A 17,467-nucleotide genomic window follows, 5' to 3' on the forward strand; every position below is an offset into this window, starting at 1 on the left:
AAAGGCTTAAAAAATGACACTATTTACTATAATATTATTTGCTCTGATGTATTTATAATATGTTATTATCTTAGTCTTATTATTATATTTAATCAAACAAATAAAATATTAAAATAATATAGACATAAATTTATAGAACATTAATAACATAGAATTAGAACTCTATATTTTTAAGTAATTTAATATAAAGTTGAAAATAAAAAAGGGGATATACCTAGGTTTATATAAACTTAAATTCATACATTTTTCATTTTAAATGCTACATAATTAGTATATTTTGAGAATTAAAATATATAAATAATTTATTTTAAATTTTTAATAATTTTTACATAGTTAACTATTTATAAATATAATAATGATAAATAAAGAAGGATCCACCTCCCCTCAATTGTATGAATAAGAGAGAGGAAAGGGCTCTCCTCTACATTTTACTCTAAGACAAATCATTCCCCGATAATTTACATAAAAAGATCAATTTCCCATTTCTCTCTTGTTTTTTTTTTTTTTTTTTTGCGATAAAAAGAGTTATCGTGGTAAGAGGGGGAATGGGGGTTCTTCTCCTTTATAGTGTAAAAAAATAGGAAGGGCCCAAGTTTTTGTCAAAGCTAGGTGGTTCCGTCTACCACTGATGAGTTAGATACTTGACTTTTCGCACTTCATTGGTTTGTTGAGTTGTATGGGCTAAGCGTTTGACATGGTATCAGAGTTAGGCACCACAGGGGTGACATTTATACTTAGTTATCTATTTTTTTTCATCTACTCTCTAAATAATAGAGAATAATAGTCTTATTAATTAAAGGATTTACCTATTTACGTACACATTATTTATTAAATCATAAATTGGATAAATATGGGTAAAGAGTGTTTGTATCTAAACACCTCTTAACCCCAAAAATTAGAGAGAGAACTTTATAATTTTCAACCTCTTCATATGTAATTATTTTTATATAATTTATAAAATAATTTAAAGATATTTAATAGAAATAAATAATTGGACAAATACTTAATACACTTAAAAATAGTTTTTACAATGAAATAAGTAATATACATACAATAAATGAAAAAGGTAAATCAACATTTTTAAATAATGAAATACAAGAAAATAATAAATTGTAATTTAAGAATAATAAAAATAAAATGAAAGCAAGACAAGAAACGAATACATCTGACCGACCTCTTATATCAAATCGCTTTATCTTACTTGTTACATATTTAATTAATGCACTCATTAATTTTATTTATTTATTTATTTTTCCCGGTGTCTGGTGATCGTTCAATATCAGCGTGCGAAAGCTCACGTCCGTCGACGACGGACCAGAGCGACTGATCCACGAGCTGGGTTTTCTTGATCAAATGGCTCACAGGGGTCAGAAGAGGTTGTCTCAGAGACGTGGGAGATTTGAATTATTCCACTTCTTATCGTTCATTTGTGAAACCACCATCACCATTGCTTCCAGTTTGTCTGAAAGATGGTGTCGAGGCTTTTGAGCGTCGACCCTTCATTAATGTCTTCGTCCTTGAAGACTCAACGACTTCCTCTGATCTCAATCCCAATTCAAATCTCTTATCCACACCATTCTCGCCTCAATTTCTCACATTCCCTGCTTAGTAATAATGTCTTTCGTGGCTCTGTCCTCTTCTCTCTTTATTCCAACCGGAGACCCCGCCGTCTTCCTTCTTCTCCCGGAACAGTTTCCGCTTTCTCTTTCGCCGACAGTGGCGTGAGTAGCGAAAAATCTAATGGGTTTTTGGAGAGAGTGCGGATGGGCATTTCCGTCCTCCGTTCTGTTCTACCCGGTGGAAGCTGGTGGAAGCTGTCGGACTGGGAGGAAGGACAAGGGGAGAACAGAGCCACCGCTGTTACTGTTTCGTTTGCTCTCAGACGGATGTGGGATTTGGTCGCGAAGGATAGATGGATTATCTACATTGGGTTCGTTTCTGTTTTTCTTGCGGCGGTGAGACTTTTTCTCTGATTTTTACCAAATTATGGATATGTACTTGAAAACTTATTTTAGGCTAGAAACATCTTTTAAATTCGTGACGATGAGCTAATGGCTTCTATATTTACATCAGTCAGTAAGACAGGGAAAGTAGTTGTAGGTGTTAGATCATAAAAGTGGCCAAATTATGGATATGTACTTGAAAACTTATTTTAGGCTAGAAACATCTTTTAAATTCGTGACGATGAGCTAATTGCTTCTATATTTACATCAGTCAGTAAGACGTGGAAAGTAGTTGTAGGTGTTAGATCATAAAAGTGGATTGTATGAACCTATGACTGGGGTTTTCTGTTATTGTTTTCTCAGACGAGCTCCCTAGAACACCAATTTAGAAATACTTTTTCTCCTTATTTTATGCTTCATTTCTCTTGTATCTTTACTTAATTGTTAGATGCCATTTACCAGGTTTCGGAGATCTCGGTACCGCATTTTTTGGCGGCTTCTATTTTTTCAGCTCAAAGTGGAGAAACTGCAATTTTTCTGAGAAACTCAAGGCTCTTGGCTCTCCTATGCTTGAGTTCTGGGATATTCAGGTCAAATCTTCCTTCTATTATAGAAAACCCATTTGTCTGATACATGTCATGTTTAATTATATGGAAGTACTTGCATATCAGCTCATGTTTGGTAACGGATCAAAAAATGGTTATAATTGTTTAACGTCACTCATCTTTAACAAATTCCTCAATTTTCTTAAGGAATTTGCAAAGCATGCTTTCTAGAATGTGATTCCATTGTTTACTGAATGGTACCCTGTATGTGACATTCAGTGGCTTACGAGGTTGCTGCTTTGGCATTGCAAATATGATACTGGTGGGACCATCTCACTTTATTTGAAAAGATAACCTTTCTTTATTGGAAATTCTCCATGCAAGAATAGGTCTAATAGAGCAACTGATGTTTCCCTTGATACTTCTCAGGTTAAGCGAATGAGGGAGATGCTATATTCAGCTGTTCTCTTTCAGGTTTATGCATAAAAATAGATATTAATGTTTTGTTGTAGGTTATTCTTCCCTTTGAGAGTAAACTTAAATGATCATAGGGTGCAGGATATATCCTTTTTTGATTCTGAAACTGTTGGAGATCTCACTAGTAGACTCGGAGCAGATTGCCAGCAAGTGTCTCGTGTTATTGGAAATGATCTTCAGTTCATAGCTCGTAACGTATTTCAGGTAACTGTTTGTACTTAAAAATCTTGTGCCTCTCTTTTATGCTATTTTGTCGTAGGTTGTTGTTGTTTGTCATAGGTCAATGGATGATGTAACCCCGATCATCATATTACAGGGGACAGGTGCATTAATCTTTCTGTTTACCTTATCTTGGCGACTGGCTTTGTCTACATTGGCTATCTGCTCTGTCTTGGTGATAATCATGTTCTTCTATGGCAAGTAAGATATTGTGCTTTCTTCTAAATTTCTGTTACTTGTTTCTTACCTCATTCACTGGTCTTAGTTAATGCAGACTATAGTCGGCATCCTAAAATGAATTGTCTGGGATCCAAATCATTCTGTGTCTTGTCTAGAATGCAGTCAACTCTGAGATGCCACTCACAAAATGGCAAACGATGCATCAGTGTTGTAACCCTGAACTGAATCTATTTGATTAATAGGACTAGGTCAACTCTCTCTTACAAGTTATGGTGCTCATTGAATCCATAATACCATCCTCAATTAGTTGTTGCTTTCTTGCATAACTAGTGAGCTGTAAAATTCCGATGACTGCAAAATCTGTGGTGCCAGGCAGTGGTGGCATTTACAATTCTTAGTTTCTATTCAGTCATTATCTGTTATGTCCTTAGAAAGCATAGTTACTAAATCTATGGTCTGGATTTCCTTATTATAGTAGTCCTTTTAATTTCAGTGTATTGTTGTTGGCTAGGTACCAGAAGCAAGCAGCAAAGCTGACCCAGGAATATTCTGCTTGTGCAACTGAAGTGACATCAAACTTTGAGCTCTGTGTTATAATCTAGTTACTGAAAATTTATAAACAAACATAAAAACAATTTTTTCCTCATATATATACATAAATATTCAGGTTGCTCAGGAGACACTTTCTTTAATAAGGACTGTTCGAGTTTATGGAACAGAGATGCAGGAATCTAGAAGGCAAGTTTGCTCTTACAAATTTGAGTTTCTAGATTATCTAGAATATATTTGCACAAGAAGATGTTTGAATTCTTCAACACTGTCAAATATTTTGGAGTTGTTATAAAAAATTTGAAGCATGAGAAAAGAAAACAAAAGAAGAGAGAAAGTGACAACTCATTAATACGTAGATATGTTAACAGATAAGAATTACTCACACATATGTTTAGGTCGGTTAGCAACTCTCCCCCTAAATGCTGTTGGATCAACTCTTTTCATCCAATTGCCAATTGCGGAAGGAATTCCTTAATGATCTGGGGTGATCCACTTCTTCACACATGATCCCTTCTTGATAACCCTATCAGTTTGAACCACTTTTGGTTCTCTCCATCATTTATGTAAGGCAGCTGAAGATGTTTGAGCTGATTGAGTCATCAAGAGGGAATTACACATTTATCATAAAAGAGGGGTTTACGCAAACAACAAGTAGGGCGTCATCTGTATTTAAGTGTACTTCTCTCTCTCTCTCTGAAAAATTGGCCTGGTCACATGACTGGGCTCATGCACCTATGATTTCTAACTACAAGGGGCTGCAGCATGGCTGTCATATGAGAAATTGCCCCAATTGAAGAAAATAGTATATATCCTTAAGATCTATTTATAAATCTTTAATTCTTTACCTTTGGCTTCTATTGGTCAACATTTGAATGCCTTTGTCAGCTAGTAGAGAGGAAATTAATATGCTCAACAGTTCAATTAAGACTATACCTGTTCTTGCATGGTCAAAATCTGTTCGGATATACCTCAAAGCCAAGAAAAAGTCTAAGTTCATTAGAGATGATTCTCAGGTCCCACTAAATGATGACTGTGACATAGCTACTTAATAGTATTGATTCCAAGATTAGGAATCAAGTTATGAACTGAGACACAACTAAGGAGATGTGGGTCTCCTTAGAATCTATTTATGTTCAAGAGAGTAATCTATTAAGGGTATATGAGTTATATGCCAAGATGTTCAGCTTCAAACTAGGTCAACAATCTGTCATAGAGTATTATAGCGAATTAATTGGAATACCATAGGATATTTATGTTTTTCACCCCTTTACTACTGATGAGAGGGAAACACGAAAGCAACGTGGACAAGTACACATTGCAATTTTTTTGGATGGATTAAGACCTGAATTTGACGCTGTCTGTGCACAACTTCTAACTTCCGAGGATGTTCAATTTCTCTCTACTACATATAGCAAAGTTCTTCGCACAGAATCTGCCATTGTTTCACAAGGGGGTAAAGATGTTACAGGTAGCTCTATGTTTGCCCAGAAGACTCTGGGATCCACATAAGCTTTTAAAGGTAAAGGTAGTAGTACAAGGGGCAGAGGAAGAGATAGTCAAGGTAGAGGCCGAGGCCGAGGCAAGATAGAAAGTGTATCCATTGTGGACGGACCAACCACTCTTTTTATAAGTGTTGGGCTAAATTTGGCAAGCCCACGTAGGCAAAATCTCTTACTCATGAGACTACAAAGACACCTACTGAGCCCACAGTGCATATTGTACCTGGAGCATCAGATGAGATGCAACAACTAGTCCAGCGTGTGGCATAGTTGACTATTGCTTCTACTTCGGCATCTATGGCTCCAACTTCCACTCCTATAACTACCCTGACTAGCTCAGGTGTGTCAACTCTACATGTGCGTCCTTCCTCTACTTGGGTTCTTGACTCAAGTGGCACTACTTATATGTCAGGTATGTCTTCATTATTCTCTAAGTTAAAGGAATCTACTACGATTAAGCATGTTACCTTGGTTGATGGATTCATATCCTTGGTTCAAGGAATGGGTACATTAGTTCCATCATTTTTTTTGTCACCCCAACTAGTATTGTTTGTTCCCAAATTTCCTTTGAATCTACTGTCAATTAGTCAACTCACAAAGTCTATGAATTGTTTTGTCACTTTTTACCCTTCTCATTGTGTTTTCCAGGATCTCGCGACAAGGAGGATGATTGGTTCCGCATGTGAGAGAGATGGATTGTACTATTTGGAGAGCCACTCACAACACTTATTACAAGCATTACACTGTGACAATGTACCTTTGTAGTGGCATCTTTGGTTAGGTCATTTCTCCCTTGCAAAGTTAGTTCAACTTTTTTCCCGCATTTCCTTCCAGTATTTCATTTCAGTGCAAGTCATGTCAACTTGGCAAGCATCACTAGCCACATTTTCCTCTCAATCAATCCAGGAGCAGTTGCTTATTTGACATCATGCATTCTGATGTTTGGGGTCTTTGTCCTGTATCTAGTACTTTTGGTTATAAGTATTTTTTGTCTTTCATTGATGACTTTAGTCGTTGTAATTAGGTGTATCTCCTACGGGAGAAATCTGAAGTATTCGATATGTTTCAACTTTTCTTTAATGAAATAAAGACATAATTTGATACTTCTTTTCGTGTACTTTGCACTGATAATGGTTTGGAATTTATGAATCAGAAGATTGATTTATTCTGTTAGAGTGAAGAGAATATACATCAGTCATCATGTGTGTTTACTCCACAGTAGAATGGAGTGGCTAAGCGTAAGAACCATCATCTGTTGGAAGTTGCACGTCCTATGATATTGAATGTTCCAAAATCTTATTAGGGCGATGCGATTTTTACTGCCTGTTTTCTCATAAACAGTATACCTTCGTCTATTCTAGAAGGGAAAATTCCTTTATAGGTATTGATACCATTAGAGACATTGTTTTCGTTGTCTCCTCGAGTATTTGGATGCGTTTGCTTTGCACATGTTCTTGGTCCTAGTAGAGATAAATTGTCTTCTTGTGATGTAAAATGTATTTTCTTGGGATATTCTCATACTCAGAATGGGTATATATGCTTTTGTCTATCTACAAGAAAGACATTTGCCGATGTCACATTCTTTGAGAATACTCCATTCTCCTCGTCGATCTCTACAGATGAATCTCCATGTCTTACAAGTCCAAATACTGTTGTTCCTCTTGTGGTAGAGGATGTTCCTATTCCTCCATCTGATGCTACCGCAGGGAGACCTTTATAGGTATATCTGAGATGACGTGTACCTACACATCAAATCTCAAATTCTCTTCTCATGTCGGCACCTAAATCCTCCTTGCCTGTTGATCCTAAGGTGAGTGACTTACACCTTCCTATTGCTCTTTGGAAAGGTATGTGCAAAGGTACTAAATATCTATTGTTTCACTTTGTTTCTTTTGATTTCTTGTCCAATCAATATAAACACTTTGTTCTATCTCTATCCTCTTGCACTACTACTTCTGTATAGGATGCTTTGTCATCTAATGGAAATAAGCCATGGATGTTGAAATGGAGACACTTCTTGATAGAGGCACATGGGTTTTATGTGATTTGCCACTTGGTGCTATAGTGGTTGGATGTCGCTGGGTGTATACAGTTAAATACAAAGTAGATGGCTCAATAGAGAGGTACAAGGCAAAGTTAGTTGCAAAGGGGTATACACAAACTTATGTTGTTAACTTGTTTGAAATTTTCTCCCTGCCAGGCTGTCCACTATGCGAATTTTAATTTTTGTGGTTGTACAACATTATTTCAAAAAATAAAAAATAAAAAATTTGTGGCTATAAATCAAGGATGGTCATTATCCCAACTAGATATAAAGAATGTCTTCTTATATAGAGACCTACATGCAGAGGTATATATGGAGCAACCTCCTAGATATGTTACTCAAGGGGAGATGAGTAAAGTGTGTATATATGGTCTCAAACAAAGTCCTTGAGTTTGGTTTGATAAATTTAGTCAAATACTTATGTCTATTGGCTTCTCTTGAAGTCACTATGATCACTCACTTTTCACCATGAAGCGTCAGACTGGTATAGTGGTCTTGTTTGTATACGTTGATGATATTATCTTGTCTAGTAGTGATGAGAAAGACATTGAGGAGGTTAAAATACATTTGGCCAAACATTTTCAAACAAAAGATCTAGGAAACCTGAAGTATTTTCTAGGCATTGAAGTAGCCAGAAGCAAAGTAGGTTTGGTACTAACTCCAAAGAAACTATGTCATAGACATGTTGCAAGAATATGGCTTATTTGGAGCTAAACCAACGGAAACTCCTATGGAAGTTGGGCATGTCCTTCATAATGAACGAAGTGAAGAGCTTAAGGACAAGACAGTTTATCATCGCTTGGTCGGGAAGCTTATCTATGCTACAGTCACACGTCCTGACGTCTCATTTGCTGTGTGCTGCTAGCCAGTTTATGGAATGCCCATGGAAAGTTCATCTGGAAGCTACACAAAGAATATTGAGGTACTTAAGGGTCACCTGGTAAGAGATTGTTTTTTAAATCTCAAGATCACTTGAAAATAGAATCCTTCTCTAATGTTCAAAACAAAAAGGGTCAAAGTTTGATAGAAAAACTACCAGAGGCTATTGTGTATTCTTGGGGGGGACAATCTTGTTAGTTGGAAGAGTAAGAAACAAAACATTGTAGCCAGTTCAAGTGCCGAAGCTGAGTATAGAGTTATGGCTCATACGGTCATTGAATTGATATGGGTGAGATCTGTGGTCAGAGAGTTTGACCTACAAAAATATGAACCTATGACCATCTACTATGATAACTAGACAGCCATATTTATTGTTGGAAATCTGGTGTTCCGTGAAAGAACCAAGCATATTAAACTAGATTGTCATTTTATTCGAGATGCTGTGATGAAGAGAGAAGTTGTCACTCCATATGTTAGATTGGCTATCAAGTGATAGATGTATTTACCAAATCTTTGGGGAGATGTGAATTTGAATCTTTTTGTGACAAGCTGAATCTCATGGATATATATGTTCTAGTTTGAAGGGGAATGTTAAAAAATCAGTAGAAGGGTATTTTGGTCATTTTACCTTAGCTATAATTTCTGGAGATAACATTTTATTGTTCAGCATGTTTAACTTTATTTGTAGTTCAAGTTTGATGTAATTTGAGTTAGTCAATAGGGAGATATAAGGGATTATATAAAGTGTAGCTGATTAGGGGTAATTCTGTAATTAATTGACAGTTAATTGAATAAGAAGAACTGGGGGTCGTGCATGACCCCCAAAGAGAGCAGTTTCTTGTGGTTCTCTTCTCTCCCTCATTCTCTCTCTCTCAAAATCTCAATTTCACTCATTTTCACATTACCTTTCTAAAGCTAAATGATGCTTCTATTAAATAAAAAGGCTCCTACTAGTAAACTTCTTTAGATTTCAAACTTTTTGTTTTAACCTGTAATTTGGCAATTAAGGTGAGAACACTCACTAGGATTATCCGCCAAGGCATGGAGCTTACAAATGTCAACTTGCCTTACATTTTGTTAACATGGCTTTGATTTCTGTCTATATCCTCTTGTTTTGTGGGATAGATACCAGCAGTGGTTGAAGAAATTAGCTGACTTAGGCTTGCGCCAAAGCTTGGCTTTTGGACTCTGGATTTCGAGCTTTAACTTCCTTTACCATTCTTCACGGGTTTGCTTCTTCTATCTGTATTCTTTTGTTAATTTTCTTTGCTAATTTCCTATTGAACTTGTGATCTATTAAGAGAACTACCAAAAACAAAGTGTTATGCTCTTCCTCAAGTTGTAGTATGCAAATATATAAAGAGGGCAACGAGGCTGGACTCAAGTCCAACCAAGTTCCGCTGTACGCAACTTTTTCTTCTTTAGAAAAGTTACTCTATTTACAAGAATGTTACTTTTCATTGTGTTTACAAAAATATCATTATCTCATTTTTATCATTAAAAATTGGTAAAATAAGAAAAGATTCTCAAATAATATCAACATGAATGCATTGGATAACAAATAAATATAGAATAAGAAAACATCAATTTGAAGTCATTCAATTTAATTTTGATGGTAAAATTTAAAATAGGGTGCACCTAAGCTTAATGGACTAACGGACATACTCCTTTTTTCCATATATATACATATTGTGAAGTTGGGTCCAAGGCCCATCCCAAAATGACTAGCCAACTAAGAAAGCCTATTTTCCAACTAATAAACTCAGGATCTTTGGACTCACTAATCCATGTGGGACTATTCCTTAACACTCTCCCTCACGTATAAGCCCTCTTTTGTGTCTCTACAAGTAGATAATTTAGGTGTTTGCCCTTTTTTGTGCTCTACAAGTGGATAATTTAGGTGTAGGCCCTCCTTTGTGGCTCTACAAGTGGATAATTTAGGTGTAGGCCCTCTTTTGTGGCTCTACAAGTGGATAATTTAGGTGTAGGCCCACATATGAGTACCTGTCCTGAAACCATGTGAAGTTGGGTCCAAGGCCCATCCCAAAATGGCTAGCCAACTTAGGAAGCCTATTTCCCAACTAATAAACTCAAGATCTTTGTACTCACTAATCCATGTGGGACTATTCCTTAGCACTAATACTATGTGTAAGAGGCATATATTTTTTTGGAGAAGTTGTGCGGTAGAAGAAGGCATAGTTAAGCTAAATCTGGCGGCCTTCTATTTTGTTCTAATTGTCTTTAGAGGCAATTGAAATATCTTTTCAGGAAAACTCTAGCTCAAAAATGAATTTCTTGTTGTGGTTTCTACTGTTTATAAGGGAGTTTCTCACCAATCTTCTCGTCATAGTATCAGATTTACTGCCTTGGGTAAGTCTCTTTTTGAACAATCAATATAGGAAATCCAGTCTCAATGGCTATAGGTTATTGAAGACGAAACCTTCCTTCAATTTCATCAGGGTTCATCACTTTTTGCCCCTGGTTATTTATAAAAGACACATTAATGTAGTGTTCGCTAGTGTTGTGGCAATGTTTGAGGTTATATACATAAGAAGTGTCAAGAAGAAAAAGGAATTCCAAAAGCCCCAGTCGAAATCCTCAATGTTAGTCTCATATTTTTATTCTCCTCTTTATCTTTGTGCCCTCCAAGTCCAAAACCCTACACCAACCAGTCCTACATCTTTGCGGGCCACAACTTATTTCTTTGTGGTTGCATAAGCTCTCTCATTTTGATAATTTCTGGGTCATTGTTTGCATTTGTCATTGACTCTCCCTAAAAAAACATATCTTTCTTCAGATAGAGAGCCCATCCTTTCTAACATTGCTCTCTCTGATCTTGTCTCTCTCAGTGTAAATTTCTCTCTAGTAGTATCACAAGTTGCTCCGCAGGAGAGGAAGGGCCACAATTGTGCTTGTTTGTGTTTTTTATTAATGGCAATAACAAATTGCTTAGCTGGAGAAGGAGGCCAGAGTTTTGTTTTTGTGTGTGTGTGGTCATGTGGCTTATCTTTGTCTGCTTGGCTTCACACTGATATTTATTTTTTTGTAAAACCCATATAGTAGTTGACTGACCAGCATTTTGTTAAACACCTAACCAATACTACCCAAAAGACCAGCCTGTCAGGAGTGGAAGACATAGGTACATAACCCAGGACCATAACATCACACCCACGCTCGCGAGAACCGACGTCCACGGCGATCCACTTGCGACGGCCCATGGTGCGGGAACACACTTAGGTCGCCCCTTCCGCATATAGCGGTGGTCCATTGGTGCGGGAAGTACACTCTGCTCGCCCCCTCCGCAGTCACCCCCTCCGGGATTCGAACTCGCGACATAGTGCTAGCTTTGATACCAAATGTTAAGCACCTAGCCAATACATCCCAAAAGACCAGCTTGTTAGGAGCGGAAGGCATAGGTATTTAATCCAGGATCTAGCTGTTTGACGCACTATGATTGCTGTCCCATAACAGTACTCCCACCGTTACGAGCCGATGACCACGGCGGCGCAACGACACTAGCCCAACCGCAGCCTACCAATAATTTTAATTCGGCCTCTGCGACCTACCAGTATTTTTAATCCAGCCTCTGCGTACCACGAGAATCGAACTCGCAACGTGGCGCCCGCTCTGATACCAAATATTAAGCACCTAGCCAATACTACCCAAAAGACCGGCCTGATAGGTAGCGGAAAGCTAAGTACTTAACCCAAGGATCATAACACATTTCTTTTCAATGCTAATATTGGTATAACAATTAATTGTCTCCACAATTCAGTAGTTCTTTTCCAACTGCACAATCCTGTGCAACTTACTCTTCTGCGTGTAGTAAAAGCATGTAAAGCAGATTTGTAAGTATATATTTTGTTGTTCAAACTTGATTGTACAGTAAAAAGTCACTCTGGTCAAATCATTCTTGATTAGCAAAAGGTCGGAAATAGAGGCACATATATAATATAGATATGGGTATCGATATCAGGAAAAATTTGGATATACATGCACATATACGGGTTTAAAATTAATTTTAATAGATTATAACTCGTATTTGGAAACTTTGCTAAGATATTTTTACTTTATTGTGTACAGGTTACAGCAGTGCTGGTAGGGGGAGTATCTATTATGGCTGGTCGGATAACAGCAGAGCAACTTACAAAGTTTATACTGTACTGTGAGTGGTTGATCTATGCAACATGGTGGGTGGGTGACAGTTGGTCAAATTTAATGCAGTCTGTTGGTGCAAGTGAAAAAGTGTTTCAGTTAATGGATCTCCTGCCTAGCGAACAATTCTTATCAGAAGGCATGTTCACAAACCCTAAACTACTTCCAGGCTAGACATGTGTATGCCTTCATGGCTGGTGGTGAGTCTGCCAGAATGAGCCTTGATTATTCTGCTTGGTGTTTTGAAGATATCAAAATTAAGGTGTAACACTGTGGTTGCAATGCATGTTCTTGTCTCCAATATCTATCATGTTATGAGCTTATTTAGCAGACTAGAGATAAATATACTCTGTCCTGGCTGTTGAGTAAAACTTTTGAATACTATGTTCATTCTTTATCACTGTTATGCTTCAAATGGTTCAAATTTGTTTTTTTTTTGTTCTTCTGTAGGTCTGAAATTGGAACAGTTGAAGGGACATATTGAATTTGTGAATGTGTCATATCATTATGCTTCAAGAAATGCGGTATCTTACTGTCTCAAACAAACTTAAGTATATGTGGATATATCTTGTGTTTCTATTCTAGCAGTTTTAATATTCATATTTTCTTTTGAAATGGTTGTAAAATCCATATCGAGTCAGATTCGATTGCATGTTATTGCTTGAGGGGATGCTGTCACATCCTCTCAAGAGGTCCTAATAGGAGGACATTTGTTCATGCTGCACTAGTGTGGCAAGTTGGGGTTGGTCTAACCTAAACTTATGCTAACCTAGTTAGATGGTGCTAGAGGGTCGACATCTGGTTGGGTTAAGCAGGGAACTTGACCCCACCGTATCCAAAAAACCCGGGTTTCGGGTTTTCTTCCTCACCCCATGGGGTAGGGACGAGGTTGGGGAAAAACCCTTGCGGGATCAAGGTGGAGATGGGTTTTACCAAACCTGATCAGACCCAACCGTAACCCGACCTAATTAACTTATATACCCTATTTTAAAATTAAAATTATATATTTAAAATAAAAATAGAGAACTTCCTTAATTTTGGGGGGATTTTTATTATTCGCATAATTTTATATAGATTAATTTATTAAGAATTTTTATAATATTAAATGAATGGTTGATTGGGCTAGGGGTGGGACTAGGTCAATTTTCGCAAGGAACTTGACCTGACCCAACCCGAAAACCCTGGGGACAAGTTTTAAGTTTCACCCTACGTGTCGGGGATGGGCTAGGGAAAAAAGCCCACACGAGTTTGGGACATTATGGGTTGTACTAAACACAACCCTAACTCGACCTAGTTTACTTATATACTCTTTTTTAAAATTATATTATATATTTATTTAAAAATAGTGAGAGAGAACTTCTTTACTTTTTTGAGAAAGGAGAGCTTTATCGTTAAAAAAAACGAGAACTTCTTTAATTTTTGGGAGATTTTTTATTATTCTTATTTATATAGTATAACAATTTTTATGTAGATTAATTTTAAAAAAAATTAAATGAATGGTAAATTGGGGCATGGGTCGAAACAGGGATGGATCAAGGATACGAGGAGGGGCAGGGATGAGGATCGGGTCAGGGTTGGGGTCAGAATCGGGGTTGTAGGGGACGGGATGGGGATCTGGCTGCCAGGACGGGTTTTTGGGTTGAGGTTTAGGATCAGATTTGAATTATCAAAAACCCAACTGTACCCACCCCTAGATTGGCCATGGGCAGAAGCAGGGATAGGTTAAGGATACAGGGATGGGGTTGTGGGGATGGAGATCTGGTCAGGTTTAGGATCGGGGTTGTAAGGACAGGAATTGTTCTGGTGTTTTCGAGCTTGGGGTTTGGGGTCGGGTTCAGGCTTTCAAAAATCTGACACCGACCTGACATATGCCCACCCCTAGATGGTGCCAGTCCTTTAAACTCATGGCACATAAAACACTTGGCAATCATGTGAAAGATGTCTGAAGACCAAAGTTGAAGAAAGTACATCACGTTCTAAGTTTTTTTTCCTCTAGTGGAAATATATCAATTCTCAGTTGCATTCTGATATTGCTGGCCTTCTTCATTGAACGTATCTTTGCTATATAATTGCATGAAAAGATTTTTAGATTTATATTTTTGTCATGCCATTTTTTGTTGGTTCTGAACCAGATATACATGCGAGAATCCATGTTTTTCCATATTCTTTGTATGTTTAACTCCTTAGGGAGTTTCTTCTAATCTCTTTGATGAAGTTTATTGCTCACCTTTAACAAAAAAGTCTTACAATCATTGCTGAAAACATCTTTGACTTTTGAACAGGTACCAGTTCTACAAAATATAAACATTTCAATACAGCCAAATGAGGTGGTTGCTATTGTAAGTTGGTCCCCTTGCAATTTGACACGTGTACTGCTAACTGGCTTAGGGTGATGTCTCAATATTCTTTTTTGCTTAGGTTGGTCTTAGTGGGAGTGGGAAGAGCACATTAGTTAATCTACTTCTCCGTCTATATGAACCAACTGAAGGTCAGGTAAGTTTTCCCTCTCTAGCAAAAGCTGTTACTGCAGCCAAAAAAGTCATCATAGATTACATCTCTTACCTATGAATGGGTCCGCTATGTGTGCTGAATTGTACTTTGATGGGCTTTGTATGGGATTGTTCTTGCCTAAGTTGCATTGTACAGTACAGTACAGTACATCTAGCCCTAAGTGTAGCTAAGAAGAATTGAGAGGGGGGACGGAGTCACCCTGTTGGTATCTTTGACTTGACCCCTCTTGTGTTTGTTGATCTATCAATGTGAGCTCTTAGATTTCATTCACATGTCTGTTAATTTATCTGTATGAGAATTTAGAAGAAAGAAATTAAAAAAAAAATTCAAGAAAAAAAAAACACAGGATCTGCAAGTTAGAATCGAGCAAAATGTTGTTTCATTAGACATTTTGTCATCTGGGAGTGTGCCCTTTTAATTTATAGTACTCTATCATGTGCTTTGTATTTTCAGTCATGTTGGCTGCAAATGGATAATTACTCAAATTCGAGTCTTTTAGAATACTTTAAAACAGTGGGATGTTCTTGTAATGTTGTGCATTCATTTGTTTGTATATAGATATTTATTGATGGCTACCCTCTGGGAGAGCTGGACGTTCAGTGGCTCAGGGAAAAAATTGGATTTGTGAGACAGGTTAGCTCGTTTGCACTACTTACTTGGTGTTTAAAACCATTGACCATCAGTGTGAGAGTATTTTCTTGAGCAGGAACCAAGACTTTTCCGGATGGATGTTGAATCAAACATAAAATATGGGTGCCCGAAAGAAGTTGATCATGAAGATGTTGTATTGGCTGCAAAACAGGCTTTTGCTCATGATTTTATTTTGTCTTTTCCAAATGGTTATGGAACTTTGGTTGACAATGATCTCCTGAGTGGTGGACAAAAACAGCGGATAGCCATTGCAAGGGCTCTGCTTAGGGATCCCTCCATTTTGATCTTTGATGAAGCCACAAGTGCCTTAGATGCTGAGAGCGAACACTTTGTGAAGGTAATTCAGTGTGGTGATTTTGCTGAACCTGTGAATATTAAGATTGAAAGTAATGTGAGTATTTGGTTGACTAGGATAGAAACTGTCTTGGACATCTTCAGCATTCTAAGCTGGAGCACTGATGGATCTTGCTGCTAAGCTAATTTGACAACTGTAATGGGAAATAGGTTCCATCAGAGTAGACAATTCTATATCTCCACTAATAAGGATGCTCAATTTATTTCAGAAGGGAATTGAAGATCTTCAGTCTTTTTCCAATTAGATTGTGTTCTCTGTGCTGATGACCTAGGTCTTGCATAAACTCTTCCATTAGCCCACATGTCAATACTAATTGACTCTCTCTTCCCCTATCTTTCAACTACTGTGTCTACTTCTAGGAATTTGATTGTAACCACCCTCCAAGTCATTTGCAGTTATTTTGGATAAATTGAAGAACGGTTCTGTGATGTACTTTCTCTGTCTGATCAGGAAGTTCTCACTGGAGTTGGAAATGGATCAAGTCGAAAGAGGACTGTTATTATCATAGCTCACAGGTAATATTGTGGCTCCTAGGATAATGTTGATCTCAATTTAAAGTTATTGTCTGATATTCAAGGAATATTGGCAGGTTATCAACTATTCAAGCTGCTGACAGAATAGTGCTTATGGAAGGTGGAAGAATCGTCGAGGTAAGATACAATTGAGTTACTTACAGTATCAGAAACAAGTCTGGATCCTATTTCATCCACAACATTTCGGTCTTGCTGAAAGCAGGCATGAAATGAAGAACTTTAGCCTTTCAGAAATCAATAAATATAGCTGAAAACAATTGCTATAAACTGGAGTTCTACTTCACCAAATCTATGTCGGCCGTTACATTTGAAATTGTTAGTGTAATACCTGGTGCTGACGCTTTTTACTGCTCATGTGAATTACAGATGGGAAGTCATTCGCAACTGATACACCAGGATGGTGCATACGCACGGCTAACCAAAAGACAGACTGATGGATTGTTGGCGTTGCAAAACTAAGCGCATCACATTCATGATTGACATCATTTGTAGTTGTTTCCTTACCTTCGTTTAGGTCCTGTTTGGATTGAGAGGAACTGAGAGGGAAACAAACGGTTCTTTAAGCCAAATGATGCTCTGATCGACTCAAAGCTCTACCTTAACTGAACACAGTGGCACTTTTATCAAGATTCATGCTTGAAGAAGATGAATTACTTGGAGACCTTTTTTTGTCTTCATAGAAAACAAAATAATGGGAATATCGTTTCCATTGAAAAAAATTGCTATTAGCAAAATTCCCTTTGACGAGCATAGGAGAGAACGGAAAAAAAACAATAATTGTAGGAAATTATTGGGAGTAATAAGAAATTTATTTACTTTTACTTTTTAGCAATTTGTAAAGGTAAAAAATCACAAACATTATTTTAAAAAAAATAAATAGAAAAACTTTGGAATCCTTAGCGTGCGTTCCGTATCTTTGCGTCC

The 17,467-nt window shown here is 37.3% G+C and overlaps 1 protein-coding gene across 1 annotated transcript; it reads left to right on the top strand.

Annotated features, from left to right (window-relative positions):
* The first annotated feature begins 1,389 nt into the window (after nt 1–1,389).
* LOC137962650 (ABC transporter B family member 26, chloroplastic) lies at nt 1,390–17,227 on the top strand. The gene is made up of 18 exons (XM_068809650.1): nt 1,390–1,955; nt 2,406–2,533; nt 2,768–2,810; nt 2,918–2,962; nt 3,047–3,169; nt 3,282–3,385; nt 3,876–3,930; nt 4,032–4,102; nt 9,464–9,566; nt 12,422–12,632; nt 12,944–13,017; nt 14,776–14,832; nt 14,912–14,986; nt 15,563–15,637; nt 15,711–15,992; nt 16,461–16,525; nt 16,600–16,660; nt 16,910–17,227. Exons 1-18 carry the CDS (start codon nt 1,470–1,472, stop codon nt 17,000–17,002), a joined length of 2,151 nt encoding a protein of 716 aa, XP_068665751.1. The 5' UTR covers nt 1,390–1,469; the 3' UTR covers nt 17,003–17,227.
* Nucleotides 17,228–17,467: the final 240 nt, after the last annotated feature.

This window comes from Aristolochia californica, unplaced genomic scaffold (genome assembly GCF_029961685.1).
Source record: "Aristolochia californica isolate CCGP_79_NKW_82.1479 unplaced genomic scaffold, dmAriCali1.0.hap1 SCAF_4, whole genome shotgun sequence".
NCBI lineage: Eukaryota > Viridiplantae > Streptophyta > Magnoliopsida > Piperales > Aristolochiaceae > Aristolochia > Aristolochia californica.